General features: G+C 35.7%; 1 protein-coding gene across 27 annotated transcripts in view; it reads left to right on the forward strand.

The window, feature by feature from the left end:
* C2CD5 (C2 calcium dependent domain containing 5) overlaps positions 1–12,272 on the forward strand; it is a 60,450-nt gene that overhangs the window by 31,747 nt on the left and 16,431 nt on the right. For 14 of the 27 annotated variants that reach the window (XM_069862552.1, XM_069862566.1, XM_069862584.1 and 11 more), the window contains 5 exons: positions 4,545–4,659; positions 7,183–7,278; positions 9,033–9,224; positions 10,905–11,091; positions 12,079–12,243. In XM_069862552.1, the coding sequence (XP_069718653.1) occupies positions 4,545–4,659; positions 7,183–7,278; positions 9,033–9,224; positions 10,905–11,091; positions 12,079–12,243 (755 nt within the window). Of the gene's footprint in view, positions 1–4,544; positions 4,660–7,182; positions 7,372–9,032; positions 9,225–10,904; positions 11,092–12,078; positions 12,244–12,272 lie in introns of all 27 variants that reach the window. The other 13 variants (XR_011337886.1, XM_069862535.1, XM_069862430.1 and 10 more) reach the window with 2 other exon arrangements.

Below are 12,272 nucleotides of genomic sequence, written 5' to 3' on the forward strand. Positions count from 1 at the left end.
AATGTTACATGATGTAAATATTTGCTAAATTTAAGCAATATTAACCTAGGTTGAAATGAATCGTGTAGTTCCTACTTCCAAGTTACTATCTCAGGATGTCTAGGGATTAAGCTTTAATACAGTTCTTGAGTATGATCTGTGTAATCAAGACACCATTCTTCTTAATTTTTCTTAAGTTTTTAAGAATCTGTATGGACTTAGCGTTGTGCAGATTGTGGCTAAATCTTGAAAGGCCCTGTACAAGTGAATCTCTAGGAAATAATTTTGGAAAGATATTGCTTCTTGTGAATTGGAAAGTGTCAGTAGTGTCTAGAGTTATCTCCAGGTGAAAGATTTGGACATGTTGTCCTAGCGACAATTCAGCCTCGTAGAAGTCACCCTCATGTTTTGAAGGAAAGAGATAGGTGAATTGGTGGTGCATGGAACTGGTTAAAGGAACAGTTAGGGCACAGAATAAACACAGTTCTGTTTGTATCTTCTAAAGCTGTTTAATAAAATAAGTTTGGAAGACTTCAGTTAGAGGAGTTCTGAGTTGGCACAATTTTTATAGAATACTGTATTGAAAACATTGCTCCTCTGATCTTCACCTCCAGAAACGGTGTGCTTTGCTTCCACTTTCTTAGAATTATCATGCCAATTTTGAAACATGAAGAAAATTAGGCTTCCAATAAAGGGTGCTTAATAGCAGTGTAATTTTTGCGAACTTTTTTGCTTAAAGTTGTAGATAAACCTTGCTATAAACTACTCAGTAGATTTGCTAGAAGAGCTTGTGATTGAGTGCTATGTATGCTTGCCTTTTTGCTTCCACCTAGAATCCAGGGCCATTACTTTCTGTAACCATTTCAGTGAGCTGCCATAGTTTTCAGTCTGTACTGTCACCTGATCCAAGCATGCGCCAAAATACCCACCGTTTCTGGCTACTGTCTGCTGAATCTGCTTTGCAAACCCTTAGTTCTTAAGCTTTTGCCTTAGCGAAAAAGAACAGGCACTCTTATGGAGTGTACTGGACACATGCCATCCTGCTTCCCTAACTCCTCTAATTGTTTATGTAAATCCTTAGCTTTACTAAACTTGTAAATGCTACAATGGCATCCCCATGTGAAATTGTGTGGCTCATGTGTCAAAAGAGGCTGCTTGTGAAAATATTTGTCAGAAGAATATGAATGCTACACATTGCACTGCATTCAATGTTTTGTATCAATTTATTATTGCAATGTCATGGTGTTTGATTTTAATTGTAGACAATCGTTTTGTGTTTTAATATGCAAAGGTAAGTTGATGTTAACTGAATGTACACTATTTATATACAAGCATACTGATTCGTATTTTTGGCCACTTCCTGGAAGAAAAAAATATTGAACTCAATGTCTTAAGCAGAGGACTTGGTCATCTTTATGAACACCGTGCATGAGTTGTATAGAAATTTTCGAACTTCTATGATGAGAATTTCTTGGATTTTTTTTGAGAGGTGTTGGGACTGATCCTGTCAACGCTGAAGTCAATGGCTGGAAAATTGTTCTTATATCTAGTAAGAATGAAAATGATCCATTGTATTACTGTAGTTAACAGTTTTGGTAATTCCAGTGTTGAACAGATTCTCAGCGTAAAGGGTTAAATGTTACTTTAGCAAGACACAGTGTTGAGCAACCTCACAGCAATACATGCTTTCCATTACAATAGGTGAGAAAGTTGTCTTAACTCTCTTAGGAACTTGTTCCTAAAATTTAGTTTAAACTATAAATTTTTGTGGAGTAAAGGTAAACTTTTGCATAGAGTTTGGGACCCGTCACTACTATTTCTACCTTTTCTGTTCCCCTTAAACACATCTGTTCCCTTTCAGCATTTCATTCTGTTTCACTTTTTACTGTGGCTACATACCTTTACATTCTTGTTTGGAATCTTATTCTTTATTCCACAGCGCTCTTCCTGTTCATCCCGTCACTTCACCTGTTACTAATTTTCTACTCCTTCATCATGTCTTCACATTTTCTTGCATTTTTTGTCATTGGTGACAAGTAGGAACAGTTTTTGCCAAATGGTACCTAAAGGTGTAAAAAGAAGTGATGATTTAGTAAAACTGGCTTTTTCATCTTTGTTTATATCTACAAAAGGTTACTTCTTGCAAATGTTCTGTGAAGTACAAAAATTTGTGTGGCTGTTCAGTCAATGTTTGTAGGCAGCTGCCTGTGATCAAGTCTAATTGAACAAGAATTGTTCTGCATAGTCAGTGAGTCACTTTTCCTACTACTTATACTTTTCTGTTAGAGGGAGGAACACATTAATAAACAATCTTCTTGTCTGTGATTGGGTGGAGGAGGAGGAATTGCTTCCACGATCCATGTCCATTTCGCCATAAAGAGTTAGTGCTAGCATTTAAGGAATACACCGTGGTCTTACATCTCCTATACAACTCTCCATTTTGTCAGATGCCATAGCCTTTGCCCTAAAACGATTTCCAAAGTTGCTCCTTTATGTGCCACTACTGCCATTAACTAACAGCAGCAATCACGGCTTGTGTTCAGAGATGCATATGCAAAAGAAGACATATGACCTCCCACTTTCCTTTATTTACCACAAATGGCTCTAACAGCTGAGCTTGGGAACTCTAGACCCATGATGCCATGGGTTAATTCTGCATGATTCTCAGCTCTTGAAAGCTGAAAAGTGTGAGACCTTAATAGCAGGTGCTCCAGTCATCTGATTCAGCATTACTGTATATCATCTGAAGCACTTGATTTTCCCAGTCAGTGGAAGGGTCTAAGTAGTGTTTTCATGTTGAGAAGCAGTGAAATGCAATGCCTTGAGATACTGTGATAATGCATTGAAACCTACTGAAGGTGAACTCGGATATAATGGAACATGATTGATATGGTTCATGAATATACTTAATCTGTTATGTGTCATAATGTGTGTATTTTTTGTCTTGATTGCAGAGAACCTTCCTAAGAACTATCACTATAGGGTTTTTTTTCTGTTCAGTGTTCATTTCTTAAAATAAAAGTTGAATAAACTTCAATCTGCACAGACAAGGCTGCTGTTGGTCAGTAAAGTGCTATGAGTTACACAAGCATTAACATATAAGTTAGGTATTGTTGAATATACATACATCTGTGCTCCGTTTTTAATTATGAAATGATCATAGCCTAGTTACAAATGAAAATTTGAGGTAAATTCAGGAATGAATACATCTTGCTGTACAATATTTTTATTTCAGTAAATTTCAAAGTATGTGTGTATCTGCATCTTTCATTTTTGTTTGTCATGTTGTCAGAGAACCTAGTGTATGATATAGGGATATCATACACCATATTTATAAATATTCCTGATATTACAAAACTGGTTCCCAACGACTCCCAGGTTTTGACATTAATAATTTAAATTATAATTCAGCGAGGAGGTCTCAGTGGCTAGCATTTTGTATCTGCAAAGTTCAGTCAATTTCAGGGAATTTGTATAAGAACCCATGTACTCTGAACCCTTTATAGCATCTGAGTACCTATTGTTTATTATTGTCTTCCCCCTTATTATATGTATCAGCAATTAATAGTTTTCAGCTAAGTTCATTGGTGCAGGTAAACCATTTTGAAAGAAGAAACAGTTGACAAACTCCAGTTGTAAATGGCAGTACGCATTGACTTTATATGTAAAAAGCTTACAAGGCAGGAGCTTTAGTTGTGGGAAGCTAATTACCGAACAGTTAAAATAACGGGATTGCATAAACTTATTCTAGTAGCGCTCTTTTTTTTTCATTTTTAATGTATTTGAGGAAAACAGGTAGGATACAGCTTAACGTCTAACCTCAAAGACAATAAAGGTAATTAGGTAAGGAATCAGAGGAGGAAGTGAAAAAGGTGCCATTGCCAGGATACTGAAGCAAAAAAGCATCAACAAATATATAGTCAAAGTAAATCTTGTACTTGTTCATGTTGTTAATATAGAAGTAGTTTCAAATACCTATAGCTTCTCAAAGTTAGAAGTGCTAAAAAAAAAAGAACAGAGCTGTATGTTTGATTAATCAGACAGTCTTGAACCAATGTTTTAAAAATCTGGTTATCAGAACTGCTTGCAGTAGGAAAAACTATTCAGGTGATTTCAAAGATGTCAGGTGTATGTGAAAGTCAGCTATTACTTTATTACTACAAATACTGTTTCATTACTACTACTCCTGGTTTGTAAATATTATAGAGTAATTGTGATGCTTTCTTGAAAGTCACATGCTGCTCTCATGTTGTTGGAAACTGACAGTATGGTCTTCAAAGGGGTGGAGATTGAAATGTTATCTACAGTATTTTGGTGTCATCTGTCATATGGACAACAACAGGAATGCAGTAATTTGTCAGAACCTGTTCCCATGGGTGATAAACAAGAAAATTAATCAAATAGTCCTGTTAGTGTTTGCTTGAAGTGCAATAGCTAGGAAATAAAAAGTGTGCAGATACAACAAAACACTTGAATATGTAAAATTTGACTTTTCAGATTAATTGCATGAAGCTTTATGTTAACATTGTGCAGAATAGTGAACTCATTTATACTTTGTCTTTCAGATGAACCAGAAACACGAGATGCATGGTGGGCAGAAATCAGACAAGAAATAAAATCCCATGCCAAAGCATTGGGTTGTCATGCTGTAGTGGGCTACAGTGAATCTACTAGCATTTGGTAAATCATGATGACGATTTGATTTTCAAAATGCCACAGCAAGTTTATTTCATGTACTGTGAATTAAAAATGACAAACATTTTCAGCACCGTTCTTGGTACTGACTAGTACACCTACTTTGGAGAGTTTTTAAGAGTAACTTTCTGAGATTTCAGTGTTGTGTTGCTTTTTTTCTTTTAATGGGTTTGGGTTTTTGTTGAGTTTTATTTTTTTTCCTAATGAACATAACAATTTTTATTTTTTTAAAAAACCTCAAACCAAAATGTTTGCTTTTGTAGTAAAAATATTGATTTATTTATGAAATTTTCTAAACCTAATCTATGTAAATGCCTAAGACTATTTCTTCATGTATATATATTGTAGTTTCTTTAATGGGTAACAACTGGCAGACCAGTACTTAAATGGAAAACTTCAAGCTTAAAGCACAAGTGCTTTGCTAGAAACATATTAATTGTATGTTAAAGGAGAATATCATGCCTGATAGGTCTAGAATACTTCAGCTGTAAATGTTCTGTATTTCTTTCTGGAAAATGTATGTAATTATTTTTATCTTTCAGTACTATAGTGCTGTTGAACATGTTAAGCTGCTGCTGTGGAGTAGTCTTTCTGAGGTCAAATTCCCTAACTCTGCATTCTGTTTGGGCCAAAACTCCAGTGTCCCACTGTATTCCCTTTGGCTGAGAAAATTCCAATCTTACATATTTCTGTGACTTATAATGAACTTTGTGAGAGGCTTGCAGACTGGGAGGAATAATTTGGGATTCATGGTATTACTTCTCCTTCTCTCTGGCCCAACAAAGTTTGTGCCTTTTTCTATAACAGCTCTGGAAAGTAATCTATGAAGAGCTCCTCCTGGTACCAAGTGTGTCTGACTGGTATCAAACAGAAACATACTCTGGCTCCCTAGTTGTTCTGAATTGCTTTAGGAAAGTAACTGAAGCAAAGTTTTCTTTTTTGTTAAGTTGATTTTGCCTAAATACTTGAAAGAAAAAGCACTAAAGATTTGCTTTTTTAAAGAGAGAAGTTGGAAAAAGAAGTTTCATTTTACTTTGCAATTGATAAGTTGAAGAAAGAAATACAGAGTTATACAGTACTTTCATGAGCGCATACCATCTGTTGGTAAAGTAGAAGATAACCAGAAATGATCAGTCTGAAAGCCACAGCATTGATTGCTTCACATCTGTTGCTCCTTCACATTTATTGCTTCACCGCAGGTAAAAAAAACCCCACCAAATATGTCTGTCTTCCACAAAACTTGAAAACTATTTGTAGAAGTTGAGAGCTCGTGCTCTTAGAGTAGGAAAACAAGAGCACTTACTTTACAGGCAAGGCATGATTTGTATTCCTTATGCTGTCTTGTCTGGTTGTGTCCTGTCTTGCTTGGTATATTAAAGATCATATTTACCTCAGAATTGCAATGCACAGGTTTACATCTCTGAGGTAGAGATGCACTAGAAATGGAAAATTTATTCCTTTGGCTGTCAATCTCCTGGTAGAAAGCTTGACTAATTTGTAGATTTTTTTCTATCGTAACTATAGGGAAAGTATATACGGTATAGGTAGGCAGTCAGTCATTGGGTTGTTTCATACTTTCATTTTTCTTCAAGAATGTAATGCTGTAGTATTTGATCACTGATAAAATAATGTAATTATTAGAGTTCCTGTGCTTACTTGCCAGTTCAGCTTCGTTCCATGCTTAAAGAGACTACGGAGCTACAGGCTCTGTCTGTAAGTACTGGTCTGCCAGACAAGTTATACATGAAAAATTATTCTAGAAAGAGAAACGACGAATAGAAAAAGGCACATGTGTATTTCCAGAAAATGTGGGATAGCTTTTCTCTCTCTCTTTTTTTCTAATACAGTATTTTAAGATTATAGAGATTTTTCTTATTTAACAGTTTCAGAAATATTAAAGGCTCTGTGATGATGCTTCGCACTTTCGAGGGCTTTACTCTCCTAAATGAGGAATTTGATCAGTTACCTGACATGCTATATGTTCCATTACTGTAGTTGTTCATAGTGAAATTTTACTGGTTTACTACTTTTTTATCCTCCAAGAAGAATGATTGTCAGTGTTACGTTTTAACTTTGTTTTGAGAGTGAATGTTTATAAGATGATGAGGTTCTCAACTTCCATTTTAATTTGGTAAAAATTATGCCTTTTTTTTAAATGTTTCTTTGCTTTTATTGCTTGCCTGGATTTCTTTGTTATTAACCGTAGTATTGAAGACCTTACTTAAACTTTACTAGTCTTTATCATGTTATAGCATATTATTTCTAACACAGGACAAAGCTCCTTAGTCTTTCTATTCAATCTTTCTGCATCTCTTACTTTTGCAATGGTTTAAATACATGAAGAGCGTTGTTTGTGATATTTAATGGATAAAATTGCACAAATGCACAATGTTAGTAGTTACATAGAATTCATAGAGACTTTGTACCAGCCTTTTAATCTAATAGCTTTAAATAAAAGTAACACTAAGTAGTAGAAATTCATTTTGTTGTAATTCTTTTCTCTTATAGTGAAGAGGTCTGTATTTTGTCCGCGTCTGGCACTGCAGCTGTACTGAACCCTAGGTTTCTTCAGGATGGCACCATGGAAGGCTGTTTGGAACAAAGGTTGTCATGGCAGCCTGACTTCTTTTCCATAGGGTCAGAGAAGGGAGAGGTTGATTTTTTTCCTCAGAGCCAAGATAGTTCTTCTCTATTAGGGTAGGTTACAGTGTTACAGTGCAGGATGCGGGACCAACCACTTTTCTGCTTTTCACTAACAACAACAACAACAGAAGTAATGGAACTCTGCACCAAATTAGATATTCTGTTTTTATTTCTAACAGTCTGAATAAGGTAACACATTTGACTACTAACCACAGATCATAACTCAGTTTTTTCTTTGCTGCTCTTCAGGTATCTTTCTCAACTTTGTATCACACTATAAGGAAAAACGACAGATATACGATAAAGTACACAAGCTAAATGCTGCTATGGCTGTAATATGTGTATATACCCTCTTCTCTATACTCTTTAAGAGCTATATAGCTTGGTTGTAAAACAAAGATGGTGCCGGATTTTTACAGATGTGTGTTTTAGTTGAAGTTTATGAGCAAAATATATTGAAGGACAAACATGACGTTTCCCTTTGTTTCTGCTCTTGCAATAAAATTTGAAGAACGAGTTTTGATAAACAGCTGGGTTTTGGGGAAAAAAATAAGATTAATGCATATTGGTAATTTATGTGTTCATCAGGATAGTCATCAGATATTTTAAGGGGTTGTAGTCTTAAGTAAGGCTGTTTATTACAACTTAGCACTTGCATTATTTTTTCTATAATAACCCTGCTAACATAGTATTATTTATTATTATTTAACTTTGTTAGCAGCACGCTGTTATCTTCTTGTGTGGATGACTGCTGAAAACTGTAGTCAGGACAGAAATATTTGTTTCAATAATCAGTGTATGATGGAGAGAAAGAAATGTCATTCTCATAGTATTAATTAAATTGCATTTTAATGAAACTATTTATTTTGGTGCTACTGAGAATCTTGGCATAGATTAGAAATGCCAAAGGAAGGTAAAAAAAAAAAAAAAGACAAAGCCCATGTTTGAGACAAAATATATTTGCCAAAGTCAATGATAACTAATGTTCCAAATCTGTTGCACTAGCTTAAGCATCTCTTCAAAATTCACTGAGAAGAACTGTTTATGTGAAGCAGAATAAATTTGCAGTGATGCAGCTAGCCTGTGCTGTCCCTGTTCATATTCTTGTAGTGCTCATTCCTGGATATTTCTCGTGGGGGAGAGGGTCTAGGTGTTTTAAGAGAATCACAAGTTTTACCTAATACCTTATCTTAGAAAATAACCTTGCTATTCTTCTTGCAATGTTAATATATATTGTTCTGCTTCTCAGTAGGATGGTTGGTTTGTTGTTTATGTTCTGCTCATTAGGTTTGTGTAGGTTTTTTGGACACAATCCATGTAAAAGGGACTTTTCATTGTATATGGTAGAGCAAATTCTCTGTGGTACTGTTGTACCATGGATTACATTTAGAAATCATAGTGCCTAAAGCCAGCGCAGTAATGTTTTAGGTTTATCTAAGTTGTTGGTCATTGTATGTGCATTTTCTTGATCCTTGCATAAAAAGTTTAAATGCAAGTTTCGTTTATAGCATTTTAGCTAGTAATATGCAGCCTAATTTTATTTTTCTAATTCATAAAATGTAATATTTGACACATTGGTATAATGGAGCAGAATATAGTTGCAGTGTATGGTATAAGTGGGTGTCTGTAGGTGTTTATGCACGTGCATGTATTGATCGTTGTTAATAAGATGGTAATAAGATATTTTAAGTATCTTCTCCATAATGTATTTTTAGGATTGAAGAAGCTTCACCACCAGGTTGTGGATTTTGCCATATACCGTATGATGAATTGAACATGCCATTTCCTGCGCATCTGACTTACTGTTACAACTGCAGGAAGCAAAAAGTTCCTGATGTTCTTTTCACCACAATTGATCTTCCGGTAGAGGCAATAGTTGTTGGGAAAGGATGTCTAATTCAAGCCAGGTATCTATAAAAATGTTTTCTTAGGGAAGTTTTGGACTTCTTTGAAAGAATTTCTATTGTAAAAATCCAGTATGTCATCAAACCTTAATTTTTATGTTGAATTGGTAGGAGTTAATGACAGCATATTGGATGGCAGCCTTCTTCTCCTGCTGTGATGTGTGTCATGTCTGTTGATGGACATCTGGCAATTTGTCCATGTGAAGGGGCATTTGATAAATCTTCTGCTTGGGTTTTTTATGCCTATGGTAATTACTGTATTTTGTCTGCCTTGATGTAAGAATTTTTATGCTTTAACTTCTGTTCGAGACTGCTAACATGGTCACATACAGCTATTGCACTGGAAATTGTGAAGTGTTTAAGTCAGTTGTGTTAACAGAGTCTGCAGTAAGACCTGTCCTGTTGAACATCTTAATGACATAGAGGGGATGATGGACTGCATTCTCTTCTGAATTTGCCAGTTACACCACAATTGGTGGGACCAAACAATACAATACTTGTGCAGTTTTGTCCTCCCCAGCAGTAAGACACGCATCAGAAGGCTAGAGCAAGTTCAGTGGAGGCCTATGGGGGCTAGTGGAGGAGTAGGGAGCACCAGCTCTATGGAAACAAGCTGTGAGTGCTGGACTTGTTCAGTCTGGAGAGAGGCAGAATTTGGGGGGACCTAATATCAGCCAGCCTGTGCCTATAAGGAGGCCATGCAGCATGCCAGGGTTTTCACAGTGTTGCACAGTGGGAGGGTGAAAGATGACGAGCATTAAGTTGAAGCAAGAGAGATTTAGAGTGGATATAAGGAAAAACTGCTTACCCATGAGGACAATCAGGCAGTGCAGCGAATTGCCTAGGAGGTTTGCAGGAACAGAAATAGATGCTTGCATTTGGGGTCTTACTAGAAGAAAAGCTGAAAATATGGATAAGACGGTCTCAAGGAGTTCTTGTAAAGAACTGATATTTTATTTCACAATTGCAGCAGTGTAGAAGAAGACACCTCATCAGTTCTGAGTCTCAGTTGAAAAGGACTGCAGTTAACTGTCCCTTAAAATAATCTGGTTTTGTTTAACAAATACCAGACAACTTGTAGTACCAAAAAAGTTGTGTTTGTCTTCAATATTTGTTTGACAACAGTGAGCAGGGCGAATTTTTAAAGTTGCTGCTATGATAGGAGTGTTAATATATTTAGCCAAACATCTAGTAGGTGGTTATCTGCAACCTGTAGAAAACTTCTTTACATGGCTATTTGGTGCTGTCAGGCTACCATGACAAAACCCAGGTGTTGCACGTTGCACGTTTTAAGATGGGAGAAATGACTGCAGTCAGTGATTTGGAAAAATACAGTTACTTGGTTTTTGTCTTCTGCTTTGATGGGGAGTATTTTATAACATTGCTGAAGGTTATTTATTGTTCTGTTTCATAAGCTTGTTTTTTATGTTACCTAGTTTTGTCGTTTATCAGTTTCCTGTAAAAAATGAAATCAAACTCTTACTTATTGAGACTTACTGCATGTCTCCATCTTCCTGATGACAGGATTTTTTTTCCACAGTAAAATACGTTAAAAAAAACAACATTGTATTAGGTTATATGATGAGGAAAAAATATGAAAGTACCCTGTTATAACTTTGTGTCTTCAACAGTCCATTAAAACTTTTTATCTGCTGATGTCTCTGTACTGTTTTGTATTGTCAGGTTATGCCGTCTAAAGAAGAAAGCTCAAGCTGAGGCAAATGCCACATCCATCAGTAATCTCTTGCCATTTATGGAATATGAAGTGCATACCCAACTGATGAATAAACTAAAACTGAGAGGAATGAATGCTTTGTTTGGGCTGAGAATTCAGATCACTGTGGGTGAAAACATGCTGATGGGATTGGCAGTAAGTACGCGTTTTTATCTTTTGCTTTCTTGCAGTATTTTTCCACGACACACAGACCTAAAAATGATATGGAATTCAGAGTAACCACAGGTATTAAAATGTCATTTTAAGAATAAAAGAAATCATGGAAAAGAATGAGGTATCTAATTTTTGACAGATCAGGCCAGACTGTCTTTCAGCACCAGAAAAAGAAGACTCAAATCTTTTTAGGTTTAGATTATTAGAATGAGTGAGAGAGGAAAAGAAACTTTAGATGGTTTAATGGCATAAATTATTGAAATATCATTGTGTTCTTTATTGATCCTGTGAAAGACATCCTGTTCCTCAAGTTGCGCTGCAATTCCATGACAAGCAATGTCAAATTATAGTTCTTTTGACTAGTGACCAACAAGAGAAAGGTCTGTTGCCTCTTCTTTGATGCCACTGAAGAAATAAATGATAGATTGGAAGTATCTTAGAGATAGCTAAGAAATATTCATTAGCAGTATTTTCTAACCTCATTCTGTCACGTGAGGTTAGAATGGTGAAATAAATTGCTTTTTCCTTCATCAGTGTTTGGGTAATATTGCCTGATTTGCTGTGTTCTTTTGTCTGAAATGATGATCTCTTTTCTGTGAATGGAGGTGGGATGGTCACAACTTCAGTGATACTGTAAATGGTTTGGCCAAATTTTAAATCCTTGAAACTGTCGCTTGCCTGGCAAAATGTACTAGGGCAGAGGTTTTGATTCATACTTGTTTGGAACTTTTAGGTAATTCAGAGTTCCACCATGGAAAAGACCTATGAGGAGGAGAAAGTTTATTAAAAGAGTAGTGCTTTTTTTAAATCAGTGAACAGGAGAGGGATCTCTCTTTATTATGCAAAGAAATGCTGTAGTGTGCATGTCACAATGCTGTCCGTTATAGCATAAACATCATGGAAAACTTATATGAAAATACTAGAAGTACATGCTTATCTAATTGTCATTTTTCTTAATGACTTTTTAAGTCTGCAACAGGTGTGTATCTAGCAGCTTTGCCAACACCTGGTGGTATTCAGATTGCTGGGAAGACTCCGAATGATGGCACCTATGAGCAGCATATATCTCACATGCAAAAGAAAATAAATGATACAATAGCAAAAAACAAGGAACTCTATGAGATTAATCCTCCAGTAAGTAAAGCTTTTATATACTTAAAAAT

This window comes from Phaenicophaeus curvirostris, chromosome 1, assembly GCF_032191515.1.
Source record: "Phaenicophaeus curvirostris isolate KB17595 chromosome 1, BPBGC_Pcur_1.0, whole genome shotgun sequence".
Lineage (NCBI taxonomy): Eukaryota > Metazoa > Chordata > Aves > Cuculiformes > Cuculidae > Phaenicophaeus > Phaenicophaeus curvirostris.